A 19227-nucleotide genomic window follows, 5' to 3' on the forward strand; every position below is an offset into this window, starting at 1 on the left:
TGTGCACAGCAAATGGTTTTGGAAGACAGAGATGGTGTCTCCCCCTGGAGCAAAGCACTGGTTGGTTTATAGCTCACTGTGATGAAGATAATGTCTCCCTCTGGGACAAAGGGAAGACATGTTTACTGCCCACTATAAAAGATGTGGTGTCCCTAAGTTCAAGGTTCCTCTCTGTGTATGCAGCCATCACTTGGGCCTATTCACATCAACTTGCAGGAACTGGGGTTTGGAGAAATGGCACAAATGCTGATACTCCGGCTACTACTATTGCCATGAGTAATAAAATCCATTGTCTCTGACCCTGGAGTTTCATGTCTTGTGCCCCCATCCACAAAATTGTGGCAGGCTAACTTGGTAACTTACAAGTCGGTAAAGTCTCAGACCCTTCAGAGATTTTGATACCTAATTACTACCTATGAAATGATCATGTTGTTCACATAATACCATTCTTTAACAACTTTTCCAATGCCATTCCCTGCCTTGTCTTCACTTAAGCATACTTAAGTAGGACTCATACTCGATCTACGTCAAAAGGATTCAAGACTATGTTTTAAAATGTGGTGCATGAAAGCACGCTGCAGGCAACTGTCATTTTCTATAGGAGGGGAAAAAGGGAAAATTTTTACCCTTTTCCATTTTTAGAGATGGAGAAAAAGCGAGGCAGGAAAATCCAATGATTTGCAAAAACTCTTAAAGCAGTTCCACAGCAGGTGTAGCAGGCAGTGCCTTGGCCTTGGGTAGAGTTTCTGAGAGGTTTGGTCTAACTGACCAAATGGCATCAAGTCGCAGCAGTCAGGTGAGGTGTGGGGAGGTGGGGCCGCCCTGAGTCACAGAACCACAGGAATCTAGTTTCCTGCCAATTCATGAAATACTGGACTGGAGGTGTCCAAAAGGTTTATGCAAGGGAACCAGCATGCATTAGGCTGATGACTGATGATATTCCATTGCTACTGTGCCAACTGGAAACAGGATACCAGATGTTTCTGATTTCTGCCATGTGGATTGGGTAACTGAGGAGAGTGTCTACACCCGAAGGAGACTCAAAACATGTCACACAAGGTGACAAAGGTGCTCAGTCAATGACTGGTAACAATGACAGCAGCTGTGATGATGAATGATGCCTAGGTGAAAAATGATTATTCATTTAAGCTAATGGAACAATTCAGGATATAACTATAGGTCTGTGTTTTATTTCCAGGTGAGAGGACAAGGAAGCTAGAGGAAGAGTCCTATTTACCAGCACTTTAAAAGCTTGGATCTGTGAGAGGAAAATATCAGTACAGCATGTCAGTCATTTCTGTAAATGCCTCCAGGTGAATGCTGGTGAGTAGGTCATGGCCATATAGGTTATATCTCCAAGGCCCAACAGTAAGACAATTGGAAATATCTAGGAATCCAGTTACGGGAAGAAAAAAAATCATTGAACATATTTTCCCCTGACATTAAATTAATATAGTGTGGTAAAATTTTTAGATGCATCTCTAAAGTGTTGTTTCTGTGTGTGATGCAGAGAGCATGGAGCTAGAAATAAGACAATAATCTAGCCACTATGTACACTTTCATTGGCTGCATTAGTGGGTACAAGCCACTGGTGAACTCATGACAGCAGCTGCTTTCGAATGGGAAAGGTAATTTCTCTCCACTTAGCCTCGGGATGGACTCAGGTGTATCAGCCTGGGAACAAGAAAGCCACACAGCGCTAGCCTCCAGGAAAGGCAGTTCCCAACGGGGCCACCCTGCAGGGACCAACAGCAACACCTGGTTTTGAGATGGATGGCGTCTCCATTTTGTTTCCACAAAACAGGTTATATGGATCCGCTACCCACTGGGATAATAGGTGACTTGGCTAAAATGATTTCACTTGTGGGTACACATTACTTTTATTCCTCAGTAACTTCTGCAAGAGTCATAGCAAAGAATTCTGTCCCAATAAGAATACTAAACTTCTTTCTTGAATTAGTGAGAATCACTTATTTCCAGAGACAGTTGTGAGTTTCAGAAAATAATAGGAAGTAAACGTATTAGATATTCTGACCTAGACTACCAGGGCTCAGTGAAAGTAAGGAAAGGCTAATTAAAGCAATGAACAGAGAGGACCTTCATGTTTAGCTCAATCGGGGGCTGACTGTCTCCATTAATTGCAGCACAGTACAAATGAGAACACGTGTATTTGTTCGTTCCTCACTTGGGCCTGGTCGTTTCACACAGAGGAAAAATATTCAGACCATCACCATGAAGTCTAGGCAGCATTGGGACACACATCTGCTGTGAGCCACAAGAGGGCCAGATGGAAAAGTAATTCAAGCACACACTGACTGGATGGTAGGGGTAGGGCTTCAGTTATACAAAAGTTACAGCAGATTTAGCTGGGAAGGCTTTTGGCTGAAGCGTCTCACTAGATGGCACCTAATGCTATTGCTATTTTCACATTTACCCTTCCTTCTTTCTAAATACATTGTGTAAGAGCAAAGGTAAAGAAGTGTTTAATGTTTTCCTATCTTCTGCTATTAACAATTCTCCAGACTCTTTAATTTAAAAAAAAACCCATAAATTGACCTTTAATACTGAAATCTATATCATTCAGTAACAAATATCTGTCTTTCCTTTTCTTTGCAGACATAACTCTGAAATGTAGGCTGCAACGTTTGCAGATATTGGGGAAGGGGTCAAAGCAGAGGGATGGTGTGGCATTAATGTGAACACCACAAATATTAGGGTACCATGATGCCCTCATAAATGGCTGCACTGAGCGTGAAAAGATGGGTTCTACTCCCAGGATGGTGCCAAGAAGATCTGCAAATGGTGGCCCTTTCCATTTACTTGAGTCTCAGTAAAATATGGATAATAGCATCTCCCCTGCTTCCTCAGATGCCCAAGGACGTGTTAAATAGTAGCATTTGGGAGGGAGGGACAGAGCACTACACAAGTGTGAAGATTATCCTCATATGATTCCACAAGCAGAGAGAATGAAAAAGTGAGTCAACCCGGGCACGTGTAGACCACACAGTGCCAGGTGTTCGGAGCAGGACAAACATCTGCATCTGGAATTAGATTTTTTTATTCTTCCCCCAGATGTTGGGATATTGTAAACATTAGGGAGAAGCAAAAAATTACTTTGAGCCTTTAAAAATGGGACCCAGTAAAAAGAATAGATCGTGAATTGGTGGCTAGTAGAATGTTTCAGAGAACAATAGCAAGCTAGGCTGAGAAAAACCTTGCCGCCAGCCCGACTCTGTATTTCTGCCATAAGGGCAAAGGTGTCTAAATCAGAAGGCAGTCTCGGCACCTTTCTCAGACAACCTCTTGTCATACGCTTGTAACTGCCACTGTATAATTCAGGGATGTACTGGAACACAGACGTCAGATTACTTTGCTGGTTCCGACTGGTTTGGGTAAGTACTTAGCGTATGATGCACAGCTTGTCCAGATCCCACAAGAACCACTGCTTTGCTTTTTTTGACAAAGCAAACGTCATACGATGCTATGTCATTAATCTGTAATTAGGCTTCATTTCAAGCCCAGTATTCCTATTTCAGATGCATGTGGCGTGAGTTCAGTCAAACATTTTCTCTGAGTCCCTTCTCCGGAGAGGAAAATGACATTTACTATTAATCTTTCTGAAAACATACTGAAATAAATTTATTTTCCTCCAATGCATATGGCACGTAGCTCAAGTATTTTCTGTGTTCTTCCTGAAGCTTAAAATATTCTGCCTTTTTGGGCACCTGGGTGGCTCAGCTGGTCAAGCATCTGCTTGGGCTCAGGTCATGATCCCAGGGTCCTGGGATCGAGTCCCGCATCAGGCTCCCTGCTCTGTGGGGCATCTGCTTCTCCCTCCCCCTCCCCTCCCCAATCCCACTCATTCTCTCTCTCTCTCTTGCTCGCTCGCTCTCCCTCTCAAATAAATAAAATCTTTAAAAACTTTATTCTGCCTTTTTAATTGGATAGAACAGCCTCAAGTTTGACCATCACTGGGCAAAATATTTGAGGAACTGTCTTCTCATCACAAACATCAAGAAGACTAAAAGTTTTAAGGACAAACAATATTTATATATACCAACAATTCTCTCTTGACTCGGGGCTGCTCCGTATTTCCCAGTTTAGACAACCATTCCGTAAACTAGAGAGGGTACAACTCTTAGAGTTAAAAGTCCCAAGATTAAGTGCTGAACCACAACTTTGCAGGGGAATGTTTTTCATCTCGCCTCTGGAAATACCACAATCCTGATAGAGCAGGGATACCAGGCAGGGTCTGGAAAGCACAGAGCTGTCACAGAACAGTCTGTTTTCCTGATTCTTCGAGTCTCGGGATTTTCAGACCGACATTACTCATCCTTGACCGAGCCATCTGCCTGGGACAATGTTCCACGGCTCAGGGACCAGCAGGAACTGGACATGACGGAAAGCTGCAGGGAAGCCAGCCTGCTCCTGCAGAATGAGCCCCAAGGCTTGGAGAGCCAGCGAAGACTCGGACAGATGAGATTGTTCCGTTCCATCCATCCTGCTGAGGTCATGCAGTCCTGCCTTGTTGAAACTAAACTTGACGCCATATTTAGTCAGCCCTCTGAGAGTTAAAAGTTGAGCTCCTCTGCTGTCTTCAGTTGGCTAAGCCTCGGTCAGGCTGCAAGCCATAACACCCGGTCATGCTGAATAGTGCTAGCTGCAGGCTCGTCAACACGCAGTGTAGATGGTAGTACCCAAGACCTATCCTCTCTGTTAATGTCTGAGAAAATGGACCCACCGTCCTCAGAGCAATCAGGAAAACAGCTGATGCTCTCAGGCTGCAGTGTATAACATTGTTTTCTCCAAATAAAGCTAAGATGACAGACAATTTCTCCAGGGAGAGCTTGTCTGCACACAAGCATCTACACCCACACCACACGTGCCAGTAATCGCTACTATCTTCCCTTTTTTTCTGCTTCAATGTTTAACTTCTATTTCCACTAGGTCCACATTTTTTCCTTGCTTGCTTTAATTTTATTCTCCATCAGTTTAACTGAAAACAGACCCACAATTCCTAAGGTCAGAACATTCTAAAGTGGTCACTTCATTGGGCAGAGCCAATAAATAAATAATATCCAAATTAGAGAGTACTAAGTTAATACCCTGTGATTTAGGAAGAAATGGCCAAGTAAGCCTTGTTTTCAATATTCTCCCTTCTCAATGACCGTGCACTGACAATCTTCACACATAATTTTGCTTTAATAGAAGCAGCTCTGAAGGCAGCTGGTTTATTAGTGTGGTGCATTTGCCCTGAGTTTACCCTTCGTTACTACTTGATACCACTTTGCACGTAGTAATGGTCCCTACTGCCCAGAAGCCTCACGTGAATTACCCCATCAGAGTTCCCTGTGCCCTCCCAGCACTCACCTTGGGGATGCGGAGGTGTTCCTGGAGAGGAGGAAGATCCCGGGAGAGCCTCTTGTGAATCTAGACACGGAGGGCTACGGCGCAGAGGGGTGGGGGAGGCAGGGGCTGCCGGGGAGGTCAGGTCCAAGGAGAGGTCACCTCTGCCCCGGCTCGCGCTCCGGCTTCTCAGTTCCTTCTCGTGCGCCTCGGCTGCCAACTGCTCCAAGTATTTGTATCTGAAAGTTAAATTCCAAAGGGTTTCCGTAAAAAGAAAGAGGAGCCCGTGGCTGATGCTTGTTTATGGCTGAGACACCTGCAGAGTGAGCTGGTTTCCTGATGCACGGAGCACGGCTCAGGGCTGGCTGGAGGGCCAGTCTGCCAAGAACAGCCAGCAGAGCCAAGATGCTAATGATTAAAAACCCCGCATCATTCATAACCAAACAAATTGGGAGAAATGGCAACATCACACAGTCTCCAGATACTGGATCACTGCTGCACAGTCCGATTTTGCTCTTTTAGGAAACATTTGTACAAATAAGCAAAACAGCCATAATGCCCATTACAGAGCCCCAGCAGTGACAGCTGAAAACCACACGCACTCAGAGCTTGCAGCTGTGAGATGGGAGGGGGCCCTTGGTGCGGCGGAGAGAAACAATGCCCCCAAAATACCAAAAGGGGTTGTTGGACGAAGCCCTCCCTGAATTTCTGAACCTGCTTCAATGCTAACAGCAATGCGACTGGAATTCACTTTGTTCTCTCAGTGTCGACCATGGAAACTTTTTTATATTCTAAAATATTTCTGAGTAGGACTCAGACAGCCAATAGCTTGGACCTGACGTCACATATAGTTTATTCATCAAAGTCAGTTTAAAAGAACAAAGATACATCTGTTTTGCATTTCAGGCAGGCAGAACCCACTAACTGTTTATTAAGACCAGCTACCAATCATAGTCCTCATAGTGTGCTTTACAGATCAGACCAAAATAACTTTGAAATACGTGCCTCTTCCAGATGTCTGCTAATTTTACCCACCATTATTTGTTCAGAAATAAATTTACGAATTCAGCTGTAGCAGGTTTCTATCTTACCAACCACGACCCTTTGAGACAGGTTCTTCCAGACCCTCACTCACACCTGTCCAGATTCACTGCTTCAGTTCCTCCCAATGGGCAAGCCCCCCAACTCTAGCCCACCGAAGCCCCCACCAGACACCGCACACGGCATTCCAAGTTCACCCGCATAAGAAAGGCAGAGTGCATCTACGAAAACTTTAAAAAGAATGCACTGAAAAAGCACGCATTCTGCATGCATCCACAAGGTGGCTGTGGCTCCCCCACGGCTGTCTGTCCGCGGTCGTCACCCCTTCTCCCTGCCAGTCCAAAGGCCATCTGCCCCACAGGCCAGGCTCGCACGCGTGTCTCCCTCAGCAAGGCCTGCCTTGACCACCACAGCTGGAAGTGATCTTGGCCTTGCCTCTGAACTCATGTCGGATATGTAGTCCATTCAACTCAGATGGCATTTTACATTTACTGCCTGGCATATTTAGTCATCTTTTCACATGTGTGTGTCTGTTCTCAACAAGCAGCTAATAGGATTTCTGAGAACAGAAGATTACCATCCTTTGTTCTTTCCCTCGGCGCCTTGCATTTGCAGGCCGAAGAGAAGCAGGCAAGGCATGCAGTGAGGGGCCTGCGAGAGAGTGCCCCGCCTGCAGGGGTCTCCCTGCAGCAGTGGAGGCCCAGGGTGGCAAACACACCGATTTCACTTGCCGACAAAAGACCTGTGATGGGTCCGCATACCCAACGTCTGGGGCATGGTTGGGAGAGCAGCTGCCTCATGGTGACAGGGCGTGGGAACTCAGCCCAGAGAGAAAGCTTTAGAAACTCTGGACTTTCTTCGCCAACAACGTCACCTCTCAAAAGGTAGGAGAGGTAACACAAGGAAGCTATCTGAACTTAACTTAGACCCGCAAGGAAAACCACCCGGCTGTGGAATCTTGGAAGAAAGGGACCTTGAGGGCAAGAGTCAGAGCCCCAACAGGAGGCATGTTCTAAATGAGGTGGAGGCACCCTTGGCCCGGGAATTGCCGTGAGCCCAGGAGGGGGGTGGGAGGTATCCCCATGCTGAGTCCAAGCCTTCTGCCACAGGAGAAAGGGGCAGCCAAGAAACGGAGTGCAGACAAAGAGACCTACATAGGCCCAAGGCTTCAGGCCAGGAGGACAAGCCATTTATGACCTTCATTTCCGGTGGCCCAGCCCTGGGCCTGGCCTCTCCACACCCCTACCTGCAGGCAGCCAGACTAGCGGGGACGTGGGGTTCACCCCACTTTCCAGAGGTTGCCAGGGGTTGTTCATCCAGCGTCTGGACAGATAGGACTCAGAGGCTTCCTGCACACCCTCCGTCTCAGAGATCTCATCCATAGGGGAGCTACAGGACATGGGAAGTGCTGAGGACTTAATATGAATTCTTCTGAGGAGGCTTAGCTGGTAGACAAAAATGGCAGGGGAGGGGGCCTGGGGACTTGTTTTATGGATATCAAGTTTCAGTTTTACAAGAAGAAATGAGTTCTAGAGATGGATCACACAGCAATGTGACCATACCCACCACTACTGAACTGATACGCTTAAAATGGTTAAAATGGTAAATTTGATGTTATGTGTATTTTGCCGCAACTAAAGACTTTTCATTTATTTTTTAGAGAAAGAGAGAGTGCACGCATACGAGGAGAGCGGGGGCAGAGGGAGAGGGGGAAAGAGAGAATCTTAAGCAGGCTCCATGCCCGGTGTGGACCCTCACGACCATGAGAGCATGACCTGAGCCGAAACCAAGAGTCGGATGTTTAACAGACTGAGCCACCCAGGGGCCCCTACAATTAAAGACATTTAAAAATGGCAGGGACAGGGGCGCCGAGGTCAAGAGTAACTAAATCTTTGTGAAAAAGCAGTGCCAGTGTCCACTTGCAACAGGCCAGAGAGGGGAGGGGACCCGGTGCGCCTGGGAAGGGCTAAGCCCCCTGGCATTTACTGCTGAGTAGCTTAGCAACCTCTCCTGACCCCGTCAACCTTTGGCAGTCCTTGGGGAAGAAGCTCGCTCTATGTCTCAACCTTCCCTTACAGACAGACTCTGAGCGCCCTTAGAGGCCCAACAGTACCTGATCCCAGGAGAACGGCAGCCCATGTGAGGATGGTCGTATGTCCCTGTGACTTTGTGACACACCCCCAACCAACAGACTCTCCTTAAGTTTCCTGTGTGCAAAGCACTGGGTTTTCTACCCACAGACCACAGCCTCAAGGAAAGACATTTCACCATTCCCACCTTCATCTAAACATTCCCATTTATCCTACTTCTGCCCGTATCTTTTGTTTATTCATTCAGCGTTTCATTATTTATTGAACATTTGGTGAGTGCCTGTCATGTGCTAAGAGCTGCCATAGGTACGAGAGACTTCATAATAAACAAGAAAACCCCCACCCTGGTGGAGCTCACAGCTCGGTGGGAGAGACAGGCAAACAAACCTTAGGAATGAATTCACACATCCACCAAGGTCATGGGCTGCAGGGGCCGGGAGGACAGTCGAGGGAACATATACAGGGCTCTACAGAAACTGCTTGACCGGAGCTTAACCTAAACCTACTTCCAGATGACTTTTCCTGCCACTCTCCTACTTGTGAACTCTCCCTTACATTAAGCCAAAATCTGGCTCCTTCTAAGTTCTACTCTGTCCTCAGACCTGCTAAGCAATGCTCAGAATCCTCTTTACTGCTTCACTCATCACCTTCATGCATCATTTCTCCAATCCTAGCTCAGTCCTGACCTTCCCCCTGCCCTCTGTTCCCATTACCCCCGCTTGTCATAGGCATTTCCTATGCCATCCCCCTCAGACGAATCCCTGCTCCGACCCCATCCCAACATATGCTCAGCCTGGATCCCATTCCTTCTTAGTCCCTTAAAAAGATTATTTGTGAATATCACTTAATCATGATCAGATAAAGCCTTTCTCCCCTCCCCCCCAAAATCAGAAGTAACACTTCAACAGTCTACTCTGGGTCTGCACCATTGTCAATAAAATAGTTTGCCTGAGATTATGGAATGACAATAGGAAATAAATCAAAGTAAAATCTAATGGGCCATTACACCTCAAAATAGCAAAACTACATTCATCTTGTTATACGACAAACCTCAAAAAACACTCTGCTATGACTCTGGCCATTCTTCTCGGAGTCATTAAATTTAGAGCAAGAGACATGGGACCCAACAAACACACCAGGCTCTACCAAGAGTTGCTAGGGGTGCCTGGGTGGCACAGTCAGTTAAGTATCTGACTCTTGGTTTCAGTAATGACCTCAGGGTCGTGAGATCGAGCCCCCTATGGGGCTCCGCACTCAGTGGGGAGTCTGCTTAAGTTTCTTTCTCCCTCTCCCTCTGCCCCTCCCCTTGCTCTCTCTCTCTAAAATAAATAAATGTTTTTAAAAAACCCTTTCTAGATGGAGTCCTCTTCCTTACTTCTGAACCTCTTTCCACCTCTGATCTCCAGTTTCCCCATCCATTTCTGAATCCCATTATACTTGGCAATCTTATCTTTTCCTGGTCTACCAGAAAGCCCCAATAGCTTTCCAAACAGAGACAAAAGTTTATATCCCTCTCTCCCTTCTTCACCAGGTTATTCAAGAAGCAAATTAACCAAGAAAAGTGGCTGGTCCAAACCAAAGGGAAATTCTTGGCTGCTTCCATAACGTTCCGTGTAAGCAGAGATAGGGCCCACATGAGGCCAGAGAGAGCCCACTCCTGCACCGGCGAAGAAGGCCCAGGCAAATGGGTGGCATGGGGCAAGGACTGATGTAAGAACAAGAGGCACCAGGAGACAAGTGGCAAGCACCCCTCTGTATAGGTTTTCCAGGCATAAGTGATGCTGTGCTTTGATATCCAGAAAGAGGGAGCCTTCAATGGTTTGGGGAAATTTTGAGGTCAGTCTGAGCCAGTACAGGCCTTGATATCTCCCCAGAAGCTTTCAAGCCTTGCTGGTGCAGACATAACCTGACAGTCAAGTTGTCAAAGCTAAAAAAAAAGAAAAAGAAAAAAAAAAAAAGGCAGAATCTGGAGGGAAAGCTAAAAAATAAAATTTGGTTTCTTAAGCCTGGGCATGAAGTCGACAGCATTTTCAATAAAAGTCTATGTCCTCCAATATCAAAAATGGGTATGAATTAGAAAAATAGAAGTTTCTTTAAAAAAAAATAGAAGTTTCTTGTTTCTTTTGCTCTAACTTTGCCGGCTACAACTGGTTATTATGATGGCAATAATCTAATAAAACACTGGAATTAAAGCAATGCCATAGTTTTTTTCTAAGTCTGACCTAAGCATCTAATTTTTTAATTGGATACAGGCAGGCTCCACTCTTCCCTGCCCTCAGACTGTCTTGAACTATTTAGCTGAAGGTGTCTAAGAAAATTCAGCAAAATTCCACTTTTTGGCATAGTTCACAGATGGTGAGGTTCCCAAATGGCTCTAGTAGGAAATCAGCCTTTCCATTGCTCCATGTACTATCGCCATCTGGTGGTTGATGGAATTACTACAAGGTCAAAACTTGCCTTGCTGGTTTACTTCCAAAAACAGTTTCTTTTGCTTCTCTTAGTTTATCAGACATTGAATACATTTACTTTGGATATTTTAGGATTCAAAGAATGGGGCAATTGAAAAAACAAAATAGTTTACAGCTTAATATTTTAAATAAAGCTGTGGATTCATTTGTTCATTTATTTCATATATCCTTCCTAAGTGCCTACTATGGGCCAAGCACTGTGGAGGGCACTGGGACAAGGAAAATGAGACGTGGTTCCTGCCATCTAGGAACTGAGAACAGTTCAGTAGGGAGACAGGTAAATGATCAGGCACATCCTGCAAGAGTCTCAGGAATGTTCGGCACTTCAGCTAGCGCCTGCCATAGTGTGTGCATTCAAATATTTGTTAAAGGAATTCTGAAGGAGTGACCTGGAAGTACACAGTACGGACACCTACCCCAGGCTCAGTGGTGGCAGTGCAGGGTATTTAAAATACATACCATATGTCAATATGCAAAACTAGTGTGCTCATGTGGAGAGTAGTCTGGAGGAACAGACCTATATTTCACACCATGATGGCACTAAATAATAAATCTGTACTTTCTTGGAAAATTTAGATAGCTAGGACACTTCATTCTACAAAATACCAGTTACCCAAAGTCTTAGGTGTCTTAAGTGAAGCTATTTATTTTAATTAACACAGTCTACTCAGCATGCTCGGTTAAGAATGCAAAGTCAAGTGCCATTTGGTTGTAATAGGAAAGAAGAAATATACAAACCTTTCTTCTCTTGCTTGTCTTTGCTCCTCTCTTTTGTCTAAATACTCTCGGCTAATGGAAATATGCAGAAGAAACAAAGTAGGGAAGGAAAATAACAGAATTAGATGCTCATGAATTGCCAAGAAATTATTGACAGTGTATCATGAAAGACTCTATTGCCTCAGAAACGGATAGTGGTTGTATTGGATTAAAAAACAACAACAAATATAAAGGCTATACTTTAAAAGTACTAAATACAATGGATTTCTTATAAAAGCACAGGGATGAGAACATGGGAGACTCTACAATTAAAGAAAGAAGAATTTAGGTATATGGGGGAGAGGGAAGAAGAAAAAACTTTTTAAAATGTCAAACAATACACAAGTAACATATGTCAATTGCAAGCAATAGCTTTCAGAGACAATTAACATCCAATCAAGGTCTGGTAGGCTCCACAACTTTGGTCTCAAGAATTAAATCTGAGTGGGTCCAGGCATCTTGGCCATTTTGTGTTGTACTCTGCAGTTTGGAAACTCATCCCACAGTGCAGGATTCTTTCTCTTCACCTTTCACACTCCCAGTTTCTCTGCAGGGATCATGGGAAGCCCTTGCTTTGTACATTTACTTGTTTGCACTCCCAAGATGCCAAACTTCATCCAATTTTAACGTTTATTGCTCTGCTCCTGCTGATGAGATTCCAGCTTAAATCTAAGTTTAGCTAAGTTAGCTAAGTTCAGCCACTTCTCAATGGACCTCTTATTTGCTTGAAAAATTATGACTTCATGGTTTTCTAAACTGGACCTCACAATGTAGTTAAGTATTCTATCCCTGGGGCACCGGGGTGGCTCAGTGGTTAAGCGTCTGCCTTCAGCCCAGATCATGATCCCAGAGTCCTGGGATCGAGCCCCATTTCAGGCTCCCTGCTCAGTGGGGAATCTGCTTCTCCCTCTGCCCCTTGCCCTGCTTGCGCTCTCTCACTCTCACTCTGCTCTCTCTCTCTCTCAAATAAATAAATCTTTAAAAAAAAAGATATTCCACCCCTCCATGCACTGGTAACAGGATATGAAGGGGCAGTACATCAGAGCAATTAAAGCAGATCAGGAGAAGGAGAAAACACAGCAAAGACCCAGATTTGTTATCATTTATAAGCACCTCTCCTCATCACTTACCACATTAGAAATAACACATCCCATAACCCAGAAAGCTTAAGATCATATTCAACAAAATAACAACAGATAAGGATAATTTGCAAGGGAAAAAGCATAAGAAGACTAAGTAACCTAAATCAATAAAATGGCTGAAGAAAGGTCAGCCATTTGAGTCATCTCAGGGACTACTTGATAAAGCTTTTCCTATTTCCTTTTTTGAATTTCTTTTCATTCACATCCTAAGACTTCAGGATGGAACCACAGTCATCATAATTAATAGCTGTATGTGGTCTGTCCTGATGGTCAGCATTCCTTCTTGGACAGGGTTGTTTTGCCAGGATCTCTCTGTGTCTTAAATGAGAAGTAAGACCCACTTGGGACCAAGGGCAAACTGGATAATTACAAGTACAGTCTCTGCCTACATACATACATATGGCTTAATATATAATACAATGCACTCTTGTCCTGTTCTTCTGGGACTCTAACTACATGAGCGTGAGGCATTCTGTTATTGATCTATGGGTCCCTGAGACACTGTACATTTTTTCCAATGTTTTGCTCCATTTTTTGGATTGGATAATATTTCTATTGTTCTATCTTCCAGTTTAATGACCCTTTCTTCTCTCATCTCCATTCCGCTATTGAACCCATCCAATGAATTTTTCATTTTGATTACTATATTTTTCAGTTCTGTAAGTATTTCCATGTGGTTCTTCTTTAAAGTTTCTATTTCTTTACAGAGACTTATCTTTTCATTAGTTTCAAAAGTATTTGCCTTTACGTCTTAGAACAAGTTTATAGTAGCTGCTTTAGTCTTTGTCTGATAATGATGTCTATGTCCTTTTGTAGTTAGCATATTTTGATTCCCTTTTTTCCTCTAAGATTCTCTTGGTTTCTTTGTGTGACAAGTGACTTTGGATTGCATTGAGAACACTTTAAATATTTTGAAAGGAGACTCTGGGTCTTCCTTGAATTCTATGGAGAATCTTGTTATGCTTTAGCAGGCAATCAACTAGGTTAGGTTCAGCCTTCAAGTTCCGACTGCCTTCTGACATTGGTTCCCATATTAGCTCAGTTTTCAAATATTTTTAATTTTCTCCAAATCAAGCCCTGTGTGTACCCACTCAGTGGCCAGTCTGGGAGCTGAGTGGTGGTCCACTCTATTTAGTTCTCAAAGTCTGTGGCACGCTGTTCAGGTTTTAAGCCACATGTGCACAACTGGAGATGAGCTCAGGAGTGCTCTCTTGATTTCTCTACTCTTTGTGAATTTCCTATAATTTTCTGGCTTCCCTGGGTCTCCCTTCCTGCTGCTCTAGCCAGAAAGCTTGGGCTTTATTTTCTACGCTCTGCTGCAACTTGCAGTAACTCCATCTGCACGCATCTGCAGTGTGCCAGAATGACACAGAGAAAAAAATGGTGATTTCCCTAGCACTCTTGGAGTCACAGTTCCTCTGGTCAGAGGAAGGGTTCCCCTCCCTTAGAGTTTTAGGCACCTGGCTGGACACTGCTGCCATCATTGTGCTTCTGTAAAAATATAGCTTCAAGGCTGGGGTAGGAAAAAAGGGGAAAATATGGAAAAACAAGACATTTCTCCAGTCTCTGACTCTTAGGACCCCATTTGCTGCTCCTCGGTCCAGAGAGGTCTTCTCTTAGAGTTTTTTAGTTCACACTTAGTATGTGCTTCTGAGTTTTGGGGTACCTCTGACGACACACTAGGTGACAGTGGAGGAAAAGAAGGGTACGCTCTCACTGGCTTGGAACTTTGAAGACTAACCTCTGTCCCCAGTTCACCCACTCCCTTTTACAGCTCAGAATTATCAGAGCTCTCAGCATTCTGTCCATGATTTCTGGTTGCATTCAGTGATGCAGTAGAAGAGACAGGACGGAGGATGCATATTCCATCTTCCCCTGAACTGGCACCCCGTTTTAATAGGTTTTTCCAACAAAATCCTTCTATATGTAAACAAATCTCTGAATCTTCCATGTTTTTCTGTCAGATTCTCTGCTGCTACTTGGTGGCAAAATATGCAAATCTCTCAGAAATCCCTGATTAGGAAGGATTTAATCTGTTCCAGCGGTTTTACAAATGGGTCTTTCCAGAAGTGACAACTTCCAGAGTTACCTCATGAGAAATGGTGCATATAGGTGTGGCATTTCCATGTATAATTTGGGAAGAGTGACAGCTCAGGGTATGCCATGCAATCACAGTGGAGGACGATGTTGGTTTATTTCCTGCAGGCAATTAACCCAGCCTTACAAAAGCCAGGATTAGCATTTCACCCACAGACTTGGGATATTTGTTTCCATGTAATAGTGAGTTACAATTAAGGCAACTTCATAACTCTGCTTATATTTTCACCATTTCTACAATTACACATGCTCTCCTGGGTTCTGGAAAAACATTACTGAACCTGTAAATCCTCAATGACAATGTTTGATATTCTTTGTGGATTTAAATGGGAGTAATTGAAGGGAATATGGTTTGCCAAAGAAACTGAACTGAGGAAACAGGAAATGAAGATGGAGTAAGAAATGAAAACAAGAAAGAACATAGGAGGTCTAGGAGCAATGACTGGAAAGATGACAAAGGGAGAGATTCGGAGGAGGAGAGGAAGCAGGGAAAGGAAGAGGAGAAGGAATGAAATGTGTCAGGAAAGAGTAATCAGCAGAATGGCTTTCTCCTTCATAGGAGGAGAGATTATTGTTTAAAAAAATATATTGAAGATTGCTACAGGGAGCAAAGAAGCAAACCAGAAGGTGGGAAAAGCATTTTCTTTTGGCATCCAATAGAATATGAATAAAACATGAGTAGCTTTAGGGGAAATGACAAATTAAGTTAAGACAATTAGGCTCTCAGTCTTCAGGAAGGCCTGGATAAGACCATTTTTGATAATGGAGGACCCAAAAATACACAAGTTCCTAATTGTATTTGGCTGGCTTTCTGTGCTTCCTGCCATATGGTTAGAGGAAGAGGGCCATAACAAGCCAGAGCTAGCCCATTTCAGGAATGTCTTACTGTTCCTTAAAAACAGAGACAGAATCTAAAGCAAACATATTACTACCTAACCCTTAAGACCCATATGAATCATACAGAGCATGAAGGTATGTGCTTTAATTTTCAATTTGTTATTTACAAAATCTTGAAATTTCTCTTACTTGAATTTGTTCCTTTCTTCCCGTTCTATTCTCTGCAACCTTTCTTCTCTCTCCTGCCGCCGCCGCTCTCTCTCCGCTGCCAGTGACTCTTGGTGCTGCCTAAAGGATGATGTGAGAAGACCACTCAGTGATGACCTAAAGATACAGAGTTAACGTTTTAGTGGCTTGGCCTGTGATTAAAAGTACCCAAGTAGGAACCAGCAAGACTTCAGTTAGAATTGAGGGTCTGGTCCACTGGTACCTAGGTATTGCCAGGGGAAAATTACTGAGTGTCTCAGGATCTTCATCTGTAAATGGAGGTAAGTAACACACTTCATGTGCCAGAAGGACAAGAAGGTGGCAATGTCTATAAAATACTAAGCATCATGCTTGACATATAAGCAGTCATCAATAATAGGTGCTATTATTATCAAAAAGAATTCCAGTAATATGCATAACATGTAAATACAGGTTCATCCCCTCTCTCCCCCTCCCTTTATCTCTCTATAGAGAGAAACACACACATTTTAAACGTGTCTATGGAAAGACTTTATAGAATCATCATTCAATCTAAAACTGTTTTCTTACTCAGTCATCAGTTTAAAAAAATGATATCTTACCATTTTCAACAACATGGATGGCACTAGAGGGTATTATGCTAAGTGAAATAAGTCAGTCAGAGAAAGACAATCATCATATGATCTCACTCATATGTGGAATTTAAGAAACAGAGGATCATAAGTGAAGGAAGGGAAAAATAAAATAAGACAAAATCAGAGAGGGAGACAAACCATAAGAGACCCTTAACTATAGGAAGCAAACTGAGGGTTGCTAAAGGGGAGGGGGTAGGGGGGTGGGGTAACTGGTGATGGGCATTAATTACATGATATAATGAGCACTAGGTGTTATATACAACTGATGAATCACTGACCTCTACCTCTGAAACCAATAATACGTTATATGTTAATTGAATTTAAATAAAATAAAATGAAATACAATAAAAATAAATAAATCTTTAGGGGAAAAAAAACTGTTTTCTATTTTACATATGCTAAAATATTTTACCATACACCAGATTCTCAATATACCCCCTCAAGATAATTGTGTCGTCTTAAAACAGGTGTTGGGATAACAGATGAAGGAAAAAAGACACAGCAATGGTCTGAAATCTGATTGGAATTAAGGAAATTTCATTCTACGTCAAGAAGCAGTCAAGAACATACAGCATGTTCAAAGGACTTGACTCTTAGTGATAGCTCCCAATCTTGACTGTCCACTGAAGATGGCATTATGGGGACAGCCAGCTGTGGGAGGCCTCAGTGAGGGATCACAGGGGTGGGTATCACAGGAAATGTTAAGTCAGGAGAATGGGTGGGAAGAGGGAAAATTATGTAAGCATGTGAAAAATAAGGAAGGGAGTTTGTTGGGAAGAGGAGTCTGTTGGACCTCTGGGGAATAACAAAACAAATCTGTATGGACAACAAGGCCTTAATTTATTGAAAAAAATTCCAAAACTAAGATACAACTATTTCTGAAATATTGGTTGGGTGAAATCCTACCTGAACTCAGTGAAAATATGCCTGCCTAGTGGAAAACGCAAGGTTCCTTAGTGCAGGAGAAAGATGTGATTCTGGTATCACGCACATTCTGCCATAAGTCCCACAGCCGTTCTCCCTAGAAGAGTGGAGCTGCCTCTCGCTCTCATTCAGAGGTGGAAGAAGTAGAGGGAAGAAATTGCCTTCCTCATAGCTACAGGAAGGGAGTAACCAAATCCTAAACTCCAGGCTCACTAGGGAGCTATGACATCAGCCCTGGACAATCAGGCATGTATAGAATTTGATTTCTCCTTCACATAAATGAAATCCAGACTATCTTGCTTAAGTTGCTGTTATTTATTTTTCTGTTATATGCAGTTGAATCTAAGCCACAGAGTGGACAGGCTTACTATACCTCTCACCCAGTGATGGATAGAAATTTCATGGACACAAGATTTTTTTCAACTTGATTAATAAGTTTAACATAACAAAGGAACATATATACCCAATGCCCCAAGTTAGAGAAAACACATTCTTCTCAAATACACAGAGACCATCCAAACACTGACCACTAATCCTGCCACAAAGCTCATAAAGAAACACCAAAAATTGGTTTCATATGGGCTACCTTCTTAACCACAATGCAACTGAGTCGAAAATAATAAAATTTAAAAATTGATATAAATGGAAAATTGTAAACACTTCTAAATAACTCAGGCCAAAGAAGAAAAATACAGAAAATCAGAAAATATTCAAAGGGTACTATAATGAAAAAGCTATATATCAAGATTTAGAGGATGTTTCTATATTAGTACTTAGATTTATTGCCTGCAGTGTTTATATTAGGAAAGAAGTTAACTCAATAATCTGAAAAGCAACAGAACAAATTCAAAGAAGGCAAAAGAAAGGAAATAAAGGTATGAACAAAGATGAATGAAATAGAGAAATCAAGATATATAGAGAAAAATCAACAAAATCAAAGCTGATTTATAATTTTTAAAAATAATAATACATTCTGTCAAAATTGTTCAAGAAAAAAGCTACGAATAAGCAATATTCAAGAACAGCACATAGATACAACTACAAATATAACGAGAGAAAAATAATGACGAAAAAATGGGAGAAATTTCTTTGACAATACATCTGGAAACTTTGAAGAAATGGATGATTTTCTAAAAATAACTTACCATAACAGACAGAGGAAGAAATAGATATTTTAGATAGCCCTATTAACCTTAAGAAATTGAATCAATTCATTACAGATATATCTACACACACCAAAACAAAACAAAAACCTCACAAGGCTCAGATTTTTTAAAGGTATTTTCTATAAAGTAATCAAAGAAGAGCTCATCTTAATCATATACAAAGTTTCAGAATATATGAAGAATGAGTTCACTAGCTCATCTTATGTGATTAGTAATACTCTGACACAAAAACTGAACAAGAACAGTATGAAGATAGAAACTTAAATACTGACTGCAAATATAAACACCACTGCAAAATCTGAAATAAAATCATGTTTTGTTTGTCCAATGAATGCGAGGATGTTTAAGATGAATATATCAGGGTGCCTGGGTGGCTCAGTCGTTAAGCGTCTGCGTTTGGCGCAGGTCATGATCCCAGCATTCTGGGATCGAGCCCCCGCATTGGGCTCCCTGCTCAGCAGGAAGTCTGCTTCTCCCTCTCCCACTCCCCCTGCTTGTGTTCCCTCTCTTGCTGCCTCTTTCTCTGTGAAATAAATAAA

General features: G+C 42.8%; 1 protein-coding gene across 22 annotated transcripts in view; it reads right to left on the reverse strand.

Moving 5' to 3' along the window:
• Positions 1-19227, reverse strand: part of FHOD3 (formin homology 2 domain containing 3) — a 450733-nt gene that overhangs the window by 75219 nt on the left and 356287 nt on the right. For 15 of the 22 annotated variants that reach the window (XM_045777869.2, XM_087869863.1, XM_045777879.2 and 12 more), the window contains 3 exons: positions 15967-16101; positions 11684-11734; positions 5371-5585 (listed from right to left, as the gene is read on the reverse strand). In XM_045777869.2, coding sequence (XP_045633825.2) covers positions 5371-5585; positions 11684-11734; positions 15967-16101 — 401 coding nt within the window. The remainder of the gene's footprint in view (positions 1-5370; positions 5586-11683; positions 11735-15966; positions 16102-19227) is intronic. The other 7 variants (XM_045777870.2, XM_045777865.2, XM_045777877.2 and 4 more) reach the window with 3 other exon arrangements.

The sequence above is a fragment of the Ursus americanus genome, chromosome 19 (genome assembly GCF_024610735.1).
Source record: "Ursus americanus isolate L20-20 chromosome 19, mUrsAme1.1.p, whole genome shotgun sequence".
Lineage (NCBI taxonomy): Eukaryota > Metazoa > Chordata > Mammalia > Carnivora > Ursidae > Ursus > Ursus americanus.